This window comes from Plectrocnemia conspersa, unplaced genomic scaffold (assembly GCF_051122295.1).
Source record: "Plectrocnemia conspersa isolate PC_06_02 unplaced genomic scaffold, ASM5112229v1 ptg000008l, whole genome shotgun sequence".
NCBI lineage: Eukaryota > Metazoa > Arthropoda > Insecta > Trichoptera > Polycentropodidae > Plectrocnemia > Plectrocnemia conspersa.
The window spans coordinates 25,111,827-25,133,114 of record NW_028277172.1 but is presented as its reverse complement, the minus strand read 5'-3'; the positions used below and the strand labels follow the sequence as shown (position 1 = coordinate 25,133,114).

The window sequence follows — 21,288 nt, the reverse complement described above, 5'->3', positions numbered from 1 at the left end:
GATAATTTGGGTAAACAAGGTGCATATACATATATTTTCTGAGAATTATGGATACATTTTATTTGTATACAACTTGAGCAAAGAAAATTATGCAATGAAATAAACAGATACTAATTATTAAATAGTAAAAGTTTACAAAACATATGTTTAACTATGATAATATTTGCAGTATACAGGTAATTTTCATATCTATCAATAATTTATAACATAACATTTAAATACTTTACTCCACTTGATTAAAATACTAAACTTGTAAAGTGTTATTAACGTACTTATTTATATATATTTGTATAATATATACATACATATATGTACATATATAAGATCTATGAATTTAATCTATATTTATCTTGAATATACTCACAAAAATACAACATACTATGTATCATATAAATTGATAGCTATTAGATAAATATGCGATATATTATACGCTGCTTTACTGAAAATATAATGATATTTAGCACATCTATATCAATAGGTCAGCATTTTAATTATCAATCACCAAAAACTGAATCGAACTAGATTTGAGCTCGTGAGCATTTAATTAACTATAATAAATAATTGTTTCGGTCACGAGATCCACAAGTAATTAAATTGCGTGATTCGTTTCTTTTCAATTGTCAAATAAAGTCGCAAATGAAATTGTGATTGACATACTTAGATCGTTTACTCGTTTACTACTTATACTTGAATTTATTAAAAAATTCATTAAAAAAATATAAATTGTTAACTTTTCAAATGATGCTTTTCATCTAGCATTTAATAGAAGACATAATGTTTTAATTGCAGATTATGGATAAACTACAGTTATTGTATGTAATAAAAATGAAAATATAAAATAAAATTTATAAATAACTTTATTGTGTTGCTCTACATAACCATTCAATCGTGAAAATCAATTATATTCAAGGCACGCTTAGATATAATATTATAAGAAAAGCTCATTTATAAGCTTTCAGCAGTAGATGAAATTTCGCCTTTGACCCGATTTTATCTGACCTGACCTCATTGCATTTGACCCAAATATTACATATTAACACATTCCTTGAATGAAACCGATCTATATTCAACAATTAAAAATTACTATTGAAAACCCCATAAAATGTTTAGCGCACCTGTAAAAATCTTCCCCAGCTGTTTTTGTTATGATTTCTGTCTCTTTCTCGAATGCACAAATAGCTTCCATGCATGAAATCCGTGACGAGTTGCATTTCTCTGCTTTTTAACTATAAACAAAGGACTATATAATTATTTCTTAAATAATAATAAGTTCGTATAATTTTACAATATATATATACAGAAAAATGAATATTCATCGTTATGATTTCGACCATTTTTTTGCCAATATCATGCCACCCCAGAATTTCTATAATTAGAAATAGTCTCCTGGTAAGCAAATATAATGGGATTCAGTTTCACGATAATCGATTAAAGCAAAAAAACAATATTACGATGTTTACATTTGAATTGCCTACCATTCGGCTATATATGTACAGGCAATGTAAAGAGAACGATATAATATTTAATATTTGTATAAATAACTAAAAAGTCATAAATAAATATCTAATAATTCGTTATAAATGTAGTGATTCGATAGCACGCTATCTTTGTTTACATCTCGTAATGTTTAAACGTCAAATTATTGTACGTCGGTAAAACAGTGCGCCCTTTTAGCGGTACAATTGCGCTGTATATGAATACACAAAATTAATTTACACACTAAAAATATCAAACGCGCACGCGCGAGCACAAAGTAGAGTTGTCAAACATATTTTTTTTAAATAAATATTTAAAATATAATTACCCGCGTGCATCTAACCAAATTAAAATTACATTCACCCCCTAAAATATTATTTTATACATCGGGAATAGCTAGAAATAATACTAAAAAGTCGTAATAACAGCACACGGAGACACATTTAAATTTCAAAGAGAGTATTATATATTTTGTAGTGGTCAGAAATGTTAATTAAATATATTATGGCATGTTAGAGAAAATTAAAATCAATATTTGAAGTGTACTGAAAAACTTTAAAATGTGATGTATACGAGTTTCATTCGTCTTTTACATATGTGACGACCACTACTGTACAACAAACAGACTAGATACTATTTATATTTGTTACAAATCTGACCATCATGACTTCGAAATTCGTCGCGAAATGTTAATATTAAATTATATTACTAAATACTTATTCTGTACACATAAATAGATGAGCAATTATACCAATAAATGATTATCGTGTACACATAAATAGATGAACATCATCTCACATCATTTTTCTAGCTCCTCATAGCAATTACCGAAAACAACTTTGTGTACAGCAAGCTCGTTTAGAAACTGAGTGGCTCATGCAAGAGGAACGCTCTCAAACGAAGACGTCCTAGCCGCGACAATTATTTTTAATTTTAACGCTACATTTCCAATTAAATTTTATCGTTTGATTGGGTGGAAAAAAGTAATTTTGCCTATTCAAAATAATTTATTTCCTATTAATTAAAGTACAACTATATATTTAACTATTGAGTTTTAAAAGCTATCGTATTGATTATTATTACCTAGTATGATTTTGTAAATATTTTATAAAGTATGTGTTAGTAATCTTACATTTTTTTATAATAATACTTTAGGGAGCTAATACAGTTGCCCCTGGAACTATGCTGGCAACACGGAGGTGGGGTGGCAGCAAAGAAAGTTATTCGATTGTCGACAAAATGGAAGTACGCCTTTTGCCGGTCGGCCCCGTTACAAACTTTGCATATAATTTAATACAATAAAACATATATATGTCATGGCTTACCTGTGTTTCGTTGTCAATTCGTATCTACATACAGGCACCACGCTTTAAGAAGCTCGGTGCAATTTATTTATTTTTTTTAGAAATATTTTTTAAATTTGTATTTTGAAAATGATGTTTGCCCCTTTCGTAGTATTGACTTTTGGTAATGGGATGGTGACGGATGGTTATTAAACACAGAATGTAGAGAAAACATTTCCACTTCGATCGTCAGATTTGGCACAACCAAGCTGTCATCATTCGCCAAGATTTCTTGCTTCGTCAAATTTAATTCGTCATCTGCAACCACAAAATATCGTTTTTTTTGTGAGAAATGTGATTATATTAATTATATTATTTTTGACATTTTGAGATATTGAGATACTTTGAGATATCCACATGTTTTATGTGTTTTGAAGCATATCGAACAATGTTGAATATATAATATTTATAAATATTTTTTGGAATTAATTTAAACGTAAAATATTTACTGTTTTCAGAAATTCTACATTTTCAAATTTTCTAATCATTTAAAACTGCTTCTTTATGTTTTAGGCACATATGATTATAACATATAATAAAAGAAAAATTAAAGATAAATTCCAGTATGATATTTACTTTAACTGAAATGCTACTTTTTTAAGATTGTTGTAATTAAATAATACATAATTTTATAGTTATTAATTTGTTTTATTTAATATACAGATTTATATTGTTTTGTTTTGATAAATTTTATTTTATTTAATAGAACGTATTTTATGTAGAACATATTTGTTATTTTTGTTCAATTAATACCGGCAGCAAGGTAGCTTGTTTACTCGGTGCGATTAATCAAATTGAGCGTAAAAGCTACTAAATTGCGCGTATATAATCAATTTTTGTTTATGTTATTTTTAGTTTTTTTACTACTGAGTAAAATTGACTTGCTGATTGACGCCAACCAAAATATACAATTTAAATGTTGTGTTTTGCGTAATTGTTAAATTGTACAACAAATTCATTCGTTAAATTGTACAACAAATATGTATAATTCAAAATGTATTCAATGAAGAATACAATAAGCATTTTGGAATGCAACATGTTTTTCTATTTCTTATTATTTTAATAAATTATATTTTACAATATTTCCTAGATTGAACAAATTTGAATGAAAGATGTGGGGATAATATAGCATTTTTCGTTTTATTTATTTAAATAGTAAATTTATTACCATTATCTGAATTATTTGTGGATAGTTTTTCTATGCAAATATATACAATGTTTTATAAAATTGGTGTTGTTGAGTGATAAAAATGATTATTTAATGTCTTTCTGATAGTCTACTATATTCGTATTTTAGTTTACAACGTTGCATGCTAGAAATCATAACGATTTTAAGGCTTATAAGTGTATGTCTATTTTTTTAAACAAAGACCAATTATAAGTTATTCGTCAATTACTTTGAGTTAATACCTACTAACATAACAGAATATATAATTAAAAATAAACGAGCTTGCAAGGCATTGGTATAAAACAATAATTAATTAATAATTATACTTCGTTTATGACTTTGCTCTATTTTAATTCCCTTATTATAATAATAAATATGTCATTGATATTTAACTTTTTATTTTAACAAGTACGATGAAGTTTTTTTCTTATTCAAAATACATATGTAAATACTGGTCAATTATTGTGCAATTATAACCCATGTAAAAGTGGTATACTTTTAAAAATGGCAACCGCAAATTACAAATTGGGGACTGATATTGTGTTTTTCGTCACAACTCTAACTTATACAAATTGAAATGTGTTATGAGGTAAGTTTGACTTTTGCGGTATCGATCATTATTGTTCTTGCATGTTGAACACGCAAAAAATAAAAGTAATAACGAGTTTTGAAAATGATAAAATGGCATGGTCAATGCCATTGATATAATTTATACTCTCGCATCATCAAATTCCACGCGCGCATAATAAAAAAAACTAGTTTGTTGCGACGAGGTAGTTATCCGAGTTGAAAATTATTTCCAGCCGCCATTATGTCGCGCATGCGCACAGCACCGACTTCCTTAGAAACGTCAAAGTGACAGTTGCCATTGTCTCGGTCGGACGCCCTCCACAAAAAAGCGTCCGAAAACGCAATAAAATACTGTAAAATCTAGTCAGTAACATTCCAAAATGAACCAAATTGATAATTGATACCACACGACGCCGAGAAAATTCGTTTTTTAATCTCATTATTATCGGCGAAAAGCAAAAGTGCCGTTTTATCGCAAAATTTACAATCAAAGAGTGAGTTTTATAGTGCAATTTCATAATTTTATCGTTTACTAAATTGTGTATTACTATCTAAATTGTGATATAGCTTTATTACACTGTTAAATAATTTATTTTATTCATAAAGCGCTAGTAATGATAAGCGTAGTCTATCAGTGGAATCTTAAAATAACCCATGATTATTCTTTGTTAGTACAGCACCGAATGAGACGAAAGTGATTATCATATTTTTTAAAAATAAGACTAAAATTTTTAAAGAAATACTGTATATTTTTGCAATTATATAATTTATATTATATTATTGGATAAATATTTATTCACCTTATAATTAATTATTTTGTTTTTAAAGTGAAAAATTATATCGCAAAATTTTGCGCTAAATCCAATTTTTATGGCAGTTTTACGTACATTACCCTTTTTTATCTAAGTATTATATAATCGTTAAATATAAGATATAAATTTTTGATATATTTAATAGTATTCGCAGAGATTCCATTTATTCAGTCCCATTTATTAAAAAATACGATTAACCAATGCTTAACTAATGAGAAACTATTAAATTCTTTTATGCGAATATAATTATGTGTGCCAGTTTACACGTATATAATTATGTGTTCTGACATAAAATAATGGTATTGTAAGTTACTAGTGAAACTGCAACGTCCTAAGTTAACGATAAGTAAAAATATTTTTTTGAATTAATCAAGTATTTTAATGTGAAACTTAATTTTTGTGACTTTAATTGAATAAATATTTGACCTTTCTGTATCTGTATCTGCTATGGATCGAAAATGATCATACAGTTCGATAAGACATTATAATCTATATATAAATTTTTTCACATTTTTACCACATCATTGCCATACACTTCACGCTCATTTTTAGTCGCGGTAATTGCACTACTTCTTTTTAGGTATATTTCTTATTATTATTAATATAATTAACTACTCATGAGGGAACTCAAAAAAATTTCAATGCAGAATCATCTTTCTGTATCGATTATCACCAAAACCATATGAATAAAACTAAATGTATGTTTATTAATTATAAAAATATGTAAGATAAAAATAGTTATAGATAACTATTATAGAAACCGTTGATAATATAAAATGTTGAGGAGTAATTGTAGATAAAAAAATAATTTCAATGAACATTATATTTACATATTTATAAAATATAGTAAAAATATAGATATATTATCTAGGATGAAAAATATGTTAAGTTCATATACAAAAATAATACAAGAATATTGTATTGCTTCACATCAATTATTGTGAAACTATATTATATATGCTTAATAAATTAGATAAAACAATGTTGCAAAACTTACAAAATAAGGCAATGAGAGTAGTTTTAAATAAAAATAGATTTACTAGTTGTAGTAGTATGGTTGAAAGATTGAAATGATTGGATATTCAAAAATCATTGAAGATTAATGTTTTAGTGTTCATATATAAGTTATAAAATAATATGTTACTGGAGTATTTTAATAAGTATTTAATAAGAAATAAAGATGTACATATATTTATTACTAGAAATAGATTTAATTTAAGGATAGTTAGGTATAAGAAAATGAGTACGGCCAGGGGAATATTGTACGGAGGTGTGAATTTGTGTAATCCACAAAAATAAAAATTTAGCGAATTTCTCCAATGAAATTAAGAAATATCTTTGTGCATTAAGACATAAATTAAAGAATTTTATTATATTCTGTTTATGTTTATATTATGTTTTATATTCATGTTTTGAATATATTTGCTTAGTGTATAAACAATTAGCTAAATAAATTAATAAAATAATAAAAATATTCTTCTAGTCAAATGGCAATCATACACAATAAAGTATTTTTCTGGCCCTATAGACAGAGTCATCATTTTTGGAGGGGGGGGGGTCAGGTGAGAGAATTTGCCCCCCTCCTTGAATTTAGACAGAAATAATGCGAAATCAAAATATTAAAAAAATTACCATTGACTGGCTAACTTATGCCCCCCCACTCCCCCGAGAAAAAGTTTCTACTAGGCAAAATAGAATTTAACTGGTTCTAATGAAAATATAGGACGATCAGAATCTATCCCGAAAATATTTTTAAAATATGTCATTTCAGTGAAATTTAATCGGAATACATTTTCACCAATAGATATATATTTTTACCAGTGAAAATATAATTTATCTGGCAGGTGCTAATAAAATGATATGATTTCAATTTTCCATATTTAGTAATATATACATTTACATACTTATCATTATTTATTTACGTGGAATGTATAATAAATGTTACTGTAAATTTGTATTTTTCAGTGAAGTTATATTTTCACTAATGAAGTCCAAATACATTTTTACCTGTATATATATATAATATATTTCAAAATCGAAATATTAAAAAAACGACCACTGACTGGCCATATTTTATCCCACCCTGGAAAAAGCTGAGACGACGTCCCTGCCTATAGAGAAATATATTTTTTTTAAAGAGATGTATTATTTTAAATCCTTAAACAATTATTTATTTATTTTATCACAATCATAAACATCTCACAAAAATACAGTTTTTATGAAAACAAAATATTTGATCGCAAGGCCAACAAACCTTTTATCTCTAGCTGTATTTGTTTCAATTAACGACCAGCGTCTGGTAGGTCGTTATATTATAATTATAAAAATGTTTGAGAAACACTAGTATTTCAAAACAATTTAGCAATAAAATATTTGCATTTTTGCATGAAACATCAGTTGACATTGATCAATTTTTAAACATTTTATTTGCATACTTAAATATACGCATCTAATAAGTCGTATTTGAATTTTTATAAGATTGCTATAATATATGTAGAGAAAAAGTATAAAAATTGTTTACTTAACTCTGATAAAATTGAAAGAATCTATACATTTAGAAATGCAGATCTGTAAAAAACGCTTGAAGTTAGTGGCGAGTGAAATTTATTTTTTAAGGAATGTTTTTATCATATAATTTGTTTTAGGGGCGTCGTAGTTCCACATCTCATTGAGCGAAACGCTACTTAGTCCAACGATGAGGCGAAACTTAAAGAGCGTCCTGAAGTTTTTGCTTATGAGCCTATTCATGGTGATGTTGACGACCCTCATGTTCAAATTAATCCGTCCGTCGGCGACATATAGACCCGGAAAAGTTTTTTCTAATTTTAACATATTTCATTCAAATGTAAGTTCAACTTCTTAAATCATTTACGATATATTATTTTATAAATATATTTTTCTATTTTATATTTTCAGTTAAAGGGCGTTAAAATAGACTGGCATGATTACGAAAAGATTCGTTTGGATAAAGAAAAAACTGGTATGTTTATCTATAGTTTTATTAAGACTGGTTTTAATCAATTTTCCATTAACATTTGAGTCACTGATAGCAATAGAAGCCTACATTACAAATGTAACTATTAAAAAAATATTTAAATGGTTCGACTAATATGTATATATATTTTAAGAAGGGCTTTCTACATGTACATTATTTTTGTTATGGCAATTAATAATTATTTTTTTACTAAATATATTAGTTTTAGATTAATTAACTTTATATTATGCATCATAATATATCATAAATAATTTAACTTCTAATTTCATGTCTAAAACATATTTACATTGATTATTAAAAATTAAAAATTGATTATTAATTATTAATATACAAATTTAGGTATCGGCGAACACGGTATAGCAGCCCAAGTACCCGAAGATGAGAAAAAATTTGAAGATGATTTGTTCAAAGTGAACGGCTTCAATGCGTTTTTAAGTGATAAAATTTCGTTGGGTCGTTCGATACCAGACATTCGATACCCTGGATGCAAACACAAGAATTACACTGCTGAACTTCCGAACGTCAGCATCATAGTTCCTTTTCACAACGAGCATTGGAGCACTCTTTTGAGAACAGCCTATAGCGTCATCAATCGCTCTCCATCGCATTTGCTCAAAGAAGTTATTTTAGTCGACGACTTCAGCTCGAAAGGTATACATCAAATATTGACTTATTTAATCAGATGTTTTGATTGTTAAAATATTATTTTAATTGCAGACTTTCTGAAGGAGAAATTGGATAATTACGTGCATAGAAACTTAAGTAAAGTTCAAGTTATTCACTTGCCAAAGAGACAAGGTTTGATACTGGCTAGGTTAGCCGGCGCTAGAGTGGCCACTGGCGACGTTTTGATATTTCTGGATTCACATACGGAAGCTAACGTAAATTGGCTACCTCCATTATTAGGTTAAAAATATATTTGATAATATTTTATTAGCAAAATTGATTATTTAACTCATTTATTTCAAATGCTTATCTAGAACCGATAGCTGCAGATTACAAAACGTGTGTATGTCCGTTCATTGACGTCATAGCTTATGATACATTTGAATATAGAGCTCAAGATGAAGGAGCTCGTGGTGCTTTCGATTGGGAGTTTTTTTATAAAAGATTGCCACTGCTACCTGAAGACCTGATGAATCCAACAGAACCATTTAGGTCTGCTAAGATTTAACGTTATAATTTATACTAATTTTTTAACATAAACTAAGTAACAGCTTCCAGCGCATTATGGAATATCCCATGCAATTCTAATATTATACTATCGCCAACATGATTTTAATTATGCAATCAATAAAGTGGAGCACTCTTGACCTCAACATAGCACATATCAAATAATGGCATAGAAAGATAAGACCCCACACAAAACACTTCTTTACATAATTTTTCTGCTATTGCCAAAAAAATATTTATTTGACATACATGTATATGTATGTACAGTAAACCCCCCTATAGCGTTATTCTTTATAGCGAAGTTTCCTATAGCGTATCAGAATACATTTTCACCGATAGATATATATTTTTAACCAGTGAAAATAAAATTTATCTGGCAGGTGGTAATAAAATTATATTTTCCACTTTTCCATATGTAGTAATATATACATTTACATACTTATCATTATTTATTTACACGCAATGTGAAATGTTACCGTGAATTTATATTTTTCAGTGAATTTATATTTTCACTAATGAAGTCCAAATACATTTTCACTAGTAGCTATATATTTCTACTAGCGAAATTATATGCTGCTCAAAAATGTCCATGAAACCCAATTTGACAATTGCGAAACGTCCGTTTTCTGTTCAAACTCAAAACTAACCTAATAATAGTTCTAAAAATAATTATAGTTTAAGAACTTTCATTAGGTCAAGCCCAAAATACAAACTAAGCCAACTCTCAGGGGAAATTAACGGAAGTCGCATTTCGCATATTGCTCCATAGTTTGTCTGTACTTGAATATTACACTATGTTTTAAAAATATGATAGCTATTCTTATCGATATTACTATATACTTCTGATATGAGAAAATTGGTCAAAGTATATTCAAACCAAAAGCAATAAAATCGTGCTGGCGCCGTTGCAGTTGGAACGCTCAGTAACGAGCTTTTCCCATTGCAACTGCTTTAAAATAGGCACGAGTGCCTATTTTAATGTATATCATTGAACATAATTCCTCATAATGCATATAATTAAATATAGCTCTTCTACACTATTACTCTCTAATGCAAAAAAGCAACATTGAGAGACTCAACTAAAAAGCATTTAACTCTATGGACATAAAGACAGTACAATTCACAGACCTATGCTTTAAAATAAACGTGAAAGCTAAATCCTTTAACTAACACACATTAATCATAACTTTCTAGACTCAGTGTCACCAAAAATTAGCCCATCATGTATGTTTTTAGGAGTCCTGTTATGGCCGGTGGACTATTTGCAATCTCAGCTAAATGGTTTTGGGAACTTGGTGGATACGACGAAGGCCTCGATATTTGGGGTGGAGAACAATACGAATTGAGCTTCAAGATTTGGCAATGTGGCGGACAAATGTTCGACGCACCATGCTCTAGAGTCGGACACATTTATAGGAAGTTTTCGCCGTTTCCTAATCCCGGTCGTGGTGATTTTGTTGGCAAGGTAAAAAATTACATTTCAATGCAAAAAAAAATAAAAATAATATTTTAGCCGCTAATTTATTAATTAATAATTTTAATATTTGTTTGTTGTTAACCCTTTGACTGCAGATGACACCTATAGATGTTATCAAGAAAATCGCTAGTATGCATTGGGCACCTAAGGGTGTTATGAACCTTTGAACCTTGTAATATGTTTTTTTTTATATAATTTAAGGTTGAAAAACACTTTAATTTATTATAATAATATTTAAATTATCTATGGCATAAATAAGTGCTTCCCCATATATTAGCAAATTTCGAAATGGCGCGCAAAAATATCAGTCGCGGCAAAAGGGTTAATGCTACTTTTTCATGTTATTCATTGATTTCTCAATAGTTATGTCTACAATATTTTATTTTTTATTGTTATAGAATTATGTGCGCGTCGCCGAAGTATGGATGGATGAATACAAAGAATATTTGTATAAAAGACGGCCTCACTATCGAAATATAAGTCCTGGTGATTTAACGGCTCAAAAAGAAATTAGAGAAAAACTAAATTGTAAACCATTCAAGTGGTTTATAAAAGAAGTGGCTTTTGATTTACCAAAGAAATATCCTCCTGTTGAACCAGAAAATTTTGCCAGCGGAGAGGTATAGTTTTTTCATATATATTTTTATCAATTGAAATATAAAGTTTATATATATATATATATATATATATATATATATATATATATATATATATATATATATATATATATATATATATATATATATATATATATATATATATATATATATATATATATATATATATATATATATATATATATATATATATATATATATATATATATATATATATATATATATATATATATATATATATATATATATATATATATATATATATATATATATATATATATATATATATATATATATATATATATATATATATATATATATATATATATATATATATATATATATATATATACATATATAAAAGTATATTCATTGTTCTATAAAGAGCATTCTTTAATTTAAATATATAAGTGATTTTTATATTTAAAAAAATATGTGTAATATTTCAAATACACATTATTTTTCACTATTATGCAAAAGAATATTTTTTAACAACTAAAAATAGAATAAAACATAAAATTACATACCCGAAGCTGAAAGTGAGCCAATGTCAAGTCTTTGTATCCACAATAGAACGAACATATCTAATTTATTTTAGTATTTTTTTAGAATAAATTTGCAAGCTTTTGATAATAGAAAAATAACTAGTGAATTTTTAAATTCGTTAAAAATATTATTGTTATTTATTTTTTGTGGCCATGGAAACTCAGTGAACAGTTGAACGATATATTATAATTTACGTGGTTACGATAATAATAAGCGTTATAGTAAAGGCTCGTATTTTTCCAGTCAGAATATTAATACGGTTATGGTTCGAATTTATATTAAATGGTAAGAATTATTTTTACAGATGGTCAGAATAATTTTTTTCAGTTGACAGTAGTGTTGTTGTATAGCGTTGTTATTACTGTGACACTGAAGATTGGTACAACTGCTCGATCTGTCATTCGCATATCAGCAGTTCATTATCATTATCAAGGTGTTTTAGGGCCAACATGTTTAGTTGGGCTCACAACAATGTCAGATGTTAAAACGACAAATCATGCGTGCTCTTTTCCGCCTCTGTCTTTATTCCTGCTACGTTTGTCACTTTGAATACCGTCGCATTCCACTTATAATTAAATAGTTTCGTTGCACATTCGTTGAGAGTTATTCATGGGGTCTTCACTGTTCTGACCAACACTCTTCTTCTGAGAAGTGATAATTGTTTTTGCGCCCTCCTATTGACCAAAATTCAGTTTGAATATACTTTGACCAATTTTCTCATATCAGAAGTACATAGTAATATCGATAAGAATAGCTATCATATTTTTAAAACATAGTGTAATATCAAGGCAGACAAACTATAAAGCAATATTCGATATGCAACGTCTGTACTTCCTCTTCTACTTATTTCCCCCTGAGAGATGAGTGGGTTTTGTTGGTATTTTGGGCTTGACCTAATGAAAGTCCTAAAAATATAATTAGTTTTAGAACTTTCATTGGGTTAGGTTTGGGTTTGAACAGCAAATTGACGTTTCGCAACTCATTGAATTTCATATACATTTTAGAGAATCATATAATTTAACTATTGTCGATCAGTAAAATTATATTTTCACTAGTAGAAATATGTATCTACTGGTGCAAATATATTTGGACTTCACTAGTGAAAATGTAACACTAAGAATCAGGGACGTCATTTCAGTTTTTCCCGGGGCAGAGGGGAGCAATAGTTGGTGAGCCATGTATTTCATCAAATGACATGAATTTTTTTGACCAAATTCAAAGGGAGCAAATGCCCCCCCCCCCACACCCAAAATACGTCCCTGTTTTCATTCTATCCATTTGATATTTATTTTGACCCTGAATAATAGAATTATGACCAAGCTATTAATAAAATTTTGACCGAGATTTGATTTTCATTCTGACTCAAAGTTAATAAAATTCTGATCATTTTATTTGCTGCCTATTGTAAATGCGTGATCGAAATTCATATATAAAGAAAGTAGGAAAAATTAGCATAACTTCGTCTTAAAATAAAGTGATACATGGATTATATAATTTTGTTATCCATAATGGCATTTAATCTAATATAATAAAATCTTTAATATGCTTGAATATAAATAATCAACTGAACAATTAATATTTCAGATTCGTAGTGTGGCCGCTCCTCACTTGTGCGTAGATACTAAAAAATATAACGGCAATATAAGATTCGGAGTATCGCTTTGTATGATTGATCCGAATGTCGAACGAACGATGCAAGATGAGCAACTCTTCCAGCTGGGTTGGATGAAAGATATTCGGTAAGTTTATACCGTATATAATTTTTGCCACGAATTTATTATTCTGATATTTATTTATAGACCTAAAGGGCGTAATATGTGTTGGGATGTTGTAAGTCCTTACGATAAAGCACCTTTAGTCCTATTCAACTGCCACGGATACGGTGGAAATCAATTATGGCGGTATAAACCGGTAAGATCTCAGCGATTTAATAATATTGATTGAAATTAATTTTGGTATATATTTCCAGGTTGAAAAGTGGTTAGTTCACGGCGGTAATCCGAGATGCTTGGACTTGGATGTGAAGTACAAGTCCATATATGTTACGCAATGTGATAAAAACTCAATGACTCAAAAGTGGAAAATAGAACACGTGAACAATAAGCAGTTGGAAAAGTGGGACAACGCTGGAGCATTGCTAGAAGAATTAGACTTATAGATTTGTGATATCTTGCCATATTATACGCCTGTACATTTGCCATTTTTGGTTTATTTGTGACTCAAATAGTCATTATTGAATTATTTGAATGAATCGTTGACTTTACATTAGTAAAATTTACATAGTTTATTATGTTTATTCATTTTAAATCAATGGAACTGATTAAAATGAAAATTACAGTCAAATAATCAATAGTCAATTTATGCATTTATTACATTTGTAAAAAGGATTTGATGCAATTTCTAGAATAATGGTGCTATGTTTTTTTATATATATATATATATATATATATATAATTTTTCTTAAGTATTATTCTCTGACTTGCTAGTATTGTGACGTCTAGAATATTTTCTTATGCCGTAATGTAAAAATTTAGATAAAATATGAACAAATCATTATAAAATTGCTCCTTTACTTGCATATAATAATAATCACCGGCTATCTTTAATAGCACCTGTTTTATCTGATCTGCTGCAATATTATCAATATTATTTTTATAAGCTTAAGTTTATTAAAGGACCGCATTGCATCATAAAGTTTGGGTCTATGAAATCTATGAATTTCTTGTGGATATCAATGCTACATTTATGCAACTTCTAGGATTTGCCTGAGTGTAAATATTGAGTCGGTCGTTGATCTTTCAGAGCTAAATTCACATTGACACTCTTCTGAAATGATATAGTATTTTTGATAGTGTATTTTAAGCTGTGTTTAACAGGGTAATACTTCTGTAGTATTAGCAATCTGTGACTTTGCCTTTTTTATGAAAAGAGCAAACAATTCCCAACGTCCATTTTTCAATAATCTTCTCTTACCTTCAAACGGTGCATCTTATGTATGCATGATACTAATGTATATTGTCTAAACTGTGAGCTTTATGATTTTGTTTTTAATATAGCTTTAATAAGCTCACATTGAGTTGGTAGGTTTCTTTCTTCATTACCAGTTATTAGGTATTAGAATTTGCTTGTTATTGGGGTGTTTATTACTATTATTTTAAAATGTCTTCTTAATGTTTCTAGGATTCCCCAATATCATTCAGCAGTACTATTTCATCATTACATAGTTTAAATAATAATATTCTATAATTCGAATGAGTATGATTTTCTATTTTCTTCTTCTGCTTTCGTATTCTTGCTTCTGTGCTGATTTTTTAGGATCTCTTATATTATTAAGCCATGATCTAAATCTAAATATGTTCATTAAAAAACACGTTTATCATCACAGACTTATAAAAATATTGCATATCTTTCCTCAACTGCCATTTAATTTTATGAGCAATACACAGCACATTGTCTACAAAGCTAATCTTTCATATATGTTTCAATAAATAATTTATCTGCGATCCCTCAAGGGCTTGGTGCAACTGATGAACTACTTTATTTTTATTCAAATGCCAAAAAAACCCGTAATATTGCCATACTACTACCTGAATCTAGTAATAAAACCGTTTGTTTATAAAGCCATTATATACATCAGGGCTCAGCAACCTATGACCCGCGGGTCACTAAGTGACCCGTTTGATGATTTGAAGTGACCCATTTCAGTTCTACAAATACCATTTTTTTAACGTGTTACGATGTCACGACTAGACCACATATATGGTTGTTAGGACCAAAAATATTCACTGACCCGGATAGTCTTTTTCATAGTCACATTTTAATTATTTTGACCCGCAGCCAAAAAAGGTTGCCGAGGCCTGATATACATTATGTAATTTAGGCAACGATCCTAGTTAGCACATTTGTCTTTTCACTACAAGCAGCTTTAATTTCCATGCCTTTATGATGACAATAAATAAGTCAGCAGGACAGTCGCTTTATATGACTGGAATTGCCTTGCGAGATGAATTGTTTTCTTATGTCTTTATGTCACGAATGGAACAAAAATAATAAGCTGTTTATATATGTAATGTTTTAGAAATATTGTATATATGTGTATATATTCATATACTAAAAAAATGGAATTTATGTATAAACTATATTTTTATTACTTTGTTAATGTTTTGCCTATATTGAATTTTTATCTTTTTTGAACCTTCCTTACTGAAAATCTTGATGCAGCGTCTTGTTTTTCATGTCACTTGTGATATATCTCATTGTTTTTTAAACAAATATTTGGATTATTAGTTGAATCGACTTTAAAATAATTTTGTAGTGTAACAGTTTGTCATATTGACATTAGCTCTGCATTTTTAAACTATTTCTGGATTCTGCTTTGGCTCTCCTTCGGATATTTTTCCTCATATAAAACAAGTAAAGCCATATCATCCGCGAATGTAGTCATTGTAGTGGGAATATCAGCAGTATATTTTAATACATGGTTATTCCAATGGATGTGGAACTTCAGAATTTATCGGTTTTTCTGTTATTTTATAAGTATCTTGCCTTGAGGATGAAATAAAAATTCCATATTTTTATCAATCCTGTGAATTTATTTTAATGTTTCTGTTATGGGAAAATATAATGTTCATTACCAAACTACCAGTTGATTACACAGTGTTTGTTTGATTTAAAAAAATGTGTAATGAATTATGAATTCGTAATATGTAAATAAATTGAAAGTAAGTGTTAATTAAGGTAATAAATTATTACATAAAACATCCATTTGAGCGACTCTTAAAATAATGGCGTTTCTATGATGCTTTCTCTGTGTTTAGTGACGGCGTACCGTTGAGACTGAAAAGTTATATAAATCCATTTTAGGTTAAATATAAATATAAATATGTACACTAAAATAATTAAATTTAGGAACAAATCCAAACACCATATTTCTACATGTCTGGTTATACGTGTATATATTACAGTGAATGTGTATTTTTTAGTGATATTATATTTTCACTAGTAGAAATATAATTTCAATTAGGTTTGGGTTTTAACATTTTGGCCTTAACAGGTGATGTGTCGTTCTATAACTATTTTTTTAAAACGAAATTTATCAAGATTCTGGTGGCCTATAGTTATTTTTACAATTTTCATTTTAAAGCACATCGATAAACTTTTATTGTCCATTTATTGATACGGAAAAATAGAAAAAGTCAAAAATAAAATAGCACTATTTTGATAATTAATAACTCGGATTGAATACGTTTTTAATATTATAATTAACATAACGTATTTTTTAAAAAAAGTACACAAAAAGACGTTTCACACCTGTCAGTGAAATTATATTTTTACTGACATGATTTCACTGAAATGCCAGTGAAAATATATTTTAACTGATACAAATTCACTGTAACATATATGTACATAAAAAATATTTTTTTGATTTTAAAAAAAATATTATTTTTTAGACATTTCGGTATTTTTTAGTACACGGCGCCACGCTCAAATTTGTCAGTAGTTAACGTCCATTTGTTATTCAAAACGAATATAATAACGGTATAATGATTGATTTGCTTAGGTTAGGTTTGGGTTTGAACAGCACGGGAAGCGCAGTTGAGAGTAACAACTGGTGATGTTTGAGCGTGGCGCCGTGCTAACTAACAAGTACCCATTTTCATATTAAATACGTTTGAATTGAATTCGATATGTCATGAAAGTTATTATATTTTCATATGACATTTTATTTAAGACATATATATGTATGTTGGAATTCATTTAACAATTAATCCAATATATAGAAAATAATAATTTTCTAAACAGTGGATTACAAGTTATAAAATTTGAGAACTATGAGTTTAAACGCATTTTATTGGAGTTACAAGCAACATAACAATATCTTCGGGTTATGTTTATCAATAAAAACGTATTTTAATCAAGTTATTTTGTAAACTAATGTGTACTATATTAGCTGTAGTTTTAAAACCTTGAACTTATAATTTCATTCTATTACATATTACTATAAGTTATTTTATAACAAAAAATACATTCCATTTTTTCCCCACTATATTATCGTTCCTAATTATAAGGTGTACACAAGGCGCTGGCGATGAGATATTTTCCTTCTTGCTCGCAATGAGTGAGAGATAAGTGCATGCGGACCGCATGCCCTTATCTCTCATTCACTCTCGTCACTTAACACGCGAGCGAGCAAGAAGGAAAGTATCTCACTGCCCGCCCCTGGTGTACACATATTTATATAATAATATGTTTTCTATGTGTGATTTTTTATTTTTATTATTGGAAACATATTGAATATTTAAACATAATATTAATTCTGCTGGGCAGGGTAGTTTTATATTTTTTATATAATAATAATATTGTGTAATATTTCTTATGTATAAACAATACTTGCCTTGTATTAAATGTTAAGTATTATATTTACTTAATGAATGTTTTCATATTCTGGAATGACTATAATATGTATTATCTAATTTTGCAGTTGTTGGGATTGATGTTTGTTTATTATGAATTATAAATCTATCGTATATATTTATATGTGATACGACTTATATGATTTTATCAGCGTTTTACTTATTTTGTTGAAGAGTAAGTGCTATAAACCTTTTCACATTGTTCCTTTCTCCAGTGCCAAATTTCAAATATCTCCATTTGTCTACTGTTTTTAATCATAATGTTCAAGAGATTTGTCGGACACGTTGTATGAGTTTATATATTAAAAATATGATACAATTTAAATTTAAACTACCATCTAAATTCCATAATGCATTCGACAAAACGATAGTAACCTAGGATAAAATTAAAACATGAGACAAAGAATCTAAACACACGCATAAAAAAAAACACTTGCATTCTCCAAGACATTATAAAGAATGATGCACGCAATTTAGAAACTTAAAATCATGGACTATTGGTTGATTTGAGAGGATCAACATCAGAAATTCCCCATGCGGATATTTTGTTGATAAAAGCTCATACATAAGGTCAGAACGATCGTTCATATTGAATTCAATCCTTAACAACTAATAATATTCTATATATCTATACTCTAAAATAATAAGGTGCTTTATCTCTTTTATTTTATAGTGGAGTACCAGGAAATTTCTTTTTAGGTCTTAAATAATTGTCTTGAAATTTATCAACACTGTTTTCTATATTTATTTTATTTTTTCTAGCTGTAATATGCCTTTCTGACGAAACATTTAGTATAAATATAAGAAGCTTTATTTAGGGGTTATTTCATTACTATCAGAATTTTCCACCTTCTGATATCACTTAAAGACAAGGTCTAAAATTGATTTTTGTATGTTAATATCTTGAACAAAATTCTAACAAAGAGAGCCTAAAAGAAGACAGATATTGTTTAATTTTTCCACTTGAAAATTCGGCGTTCTTCTATTGCCGTGCGGCCTTGCCCTCGTGGAAAGACCGTCTTATCAAGGCATCGAAGGACCAGCGAAACACTTACCGAGCGTGCACAGTAGGATTATAAATAAAAATTATATTTAAAAATAGGGTTTCCTATCTAAGTTAAATATTTAAAAATATAATAATAAACAATGTAGGATTTCCTATCTTAGTTAAATATTTAAAAATATATTAGTAAGCCTCTTCAATTGTATTGAATACAGTTTTCAAATTTCTTATTTATAATTTAAAATATAACTAGTAGCATTTGATCAGGAATGTCATTTCATCTTTTTTTTGTGTGGGGGAATATTTCGATTTTATTAAGATTTGTGGTATTTTATTAAATGACATACTCTTTTCTGGCCAAATTCAAAGGGTCCTTCATTAAAGTCAAAAATTCACGTCAAAAGCAATAAAATCGTGCCGTCAATGTCGCGGTGAGAAGTGATAATTGTTTTTGCGCCCTCCTATTGACCAAAATTCGATTAGAATACACTTTAAATAATACTCTCATATCATAAATACGTAGTTATATCGGTAAAAATAGCTCTTATATTTTTAAAACATAGTGTGATATTAAAGTGTAGACAAATTATGGAGCAATATGCGAAATACGACATCTCTGTACTTGACGGATGAGTTGGTTAAATTTATATTTTGGACTTGACCTAATGAAACTCATTAGGTCAAGTTGAGTTTATTTAATTCATATTGGTTAGGTTTGGGTTTGAACATCAAATGGACGTTTCACAACTGGCAAATTGAGTTTCATAGACATTTTAAAGCAGCATATAATTTCACTAGCGCTTATTAGTAGAATTATTTTAGAATTGTAGAAATATATACCAACTAGTTTATTTTTTTATGAATTCACTAGTTAAATATGTAACTGTAACATTTATACTTCGCATGTAAATAAATAATGATAAGTATGTAAATGTATACATTACTATTTACTAACACCTGTCAGATAAATGATATTTTTACTAGTAAAAATATATATCTACCGGTGAAAATGTATTTCGATATGATTTCACTGAAATGACATATTTGAAAAAATATTTTTGGAATGGGATAGATTCGAGAATGTTTTTTTTAGATTTTCTTTGATGATTTATGGTTATAGTATTTAATTAAATGACTTTTTTAATTTCTCTGGCCAAATTCAAGGGTGGGGGAATATGCCTATACCTGCCATTTTTCCTAATTACGTCCCTGAATTTGATGCTTTTTTTATTAAAATTAAGTTTAATTCACCTACAACATTCGTAGAATTTAATAATTTTCTAGGTTATACTTTCTACACTTGTGGATTATTGAGTATTTTATAATTGCTTTCTTCATTTTACTTGTTATATTCATAAAAAAAAAACGTTTAATAATTTGTGTGTGTAAAAGATATAATGATATTTTTCAATCTCATTGCCAGTTGTTCATTTTTACATAACGTATGTAAATCAGACGACCATGCTCTTGATGTTTAGTGATAAAAATTGTATACGTGCGGTTGTAATATTTGTGGATGTAACAAGTTATTTGCCGTGATCTCTAGTTTACGAATTTAGATACAATATTTGATTAACGTGTACCACCGTTCGTCGTCGTCGGACGACGGAGAAAATAATTATAATAAATTTGAAAATTATTTACGCCTAATTGCGCCGCCAATGTCTTGTATAAGTACTGCCACGACTTCCTTTC

The 21,288-nt window shown here is 28.3% G+C and overlaps 1 protein-coding gene across 1 annotated transcript; it reads left to right on the top strand.

Annotated features, from left to right (window-relative positions):
* Window positions 1-4,839: 4,839 nt before the first annotated feature.
* LOC148233548 (putative polypeptide N-acetylgalactosaminyltransferase 10) lies at window positions 4,840-16,939 on the top strand. Its single transcript, XM_088190940.1, has 11 exons — window positions 4,840-5,051; window positions 8,015-8,214; window positions 8,286-8,349; window positions 8,704-9,015; window positions 9,082-9,270; window positions 9,345-9,522; window positions 10,774-11,002; window positions 11,413-11,634; window positions 13,762-13,916; window positions 13,977-14,088; window positions 14,147-16,939. Exons 2-11 carry the CDS (start codon window positions 8,065-8,067, stop codon window positions 14,333-14,335), a joined length of 1,800 nt encoding a protein of 599 aa, XP_088047066.1. The 5' UTR covers window positions 4,840-5,051; window positions 8,015-8,064; the 3' UTR covers window positions 14,336-16,939.
* Window positions 16,940-21,288: the final 4,349 nt, after the last annotated feature.

Excerpts from the sequence above, each read along its gene's own strand:
- LOC148233548 (XM_088190940.1), top strand. The coding sequence starts at position 8,065 with ATGAGGCGAAACTTAAAGAGCGTCCTGAAGTTTTTGCTTATGAGCCTA. Across the intron at positions 8,350-8,703 it reads TTTGGATAAAGAAAAAACTG|GTATCGGCGAACACGGTATA; the intron begins GTATGTTTATCT and ends ATACAAATTTAG. Across the intron at positions 11,635-13,761 it reads AAAATTTTGCCAGCGGAGAG|ATTCGTAGTGTGGCCGCTCC; the intron begins GTATAGTTTTTT and ends TTAATATTTCAG.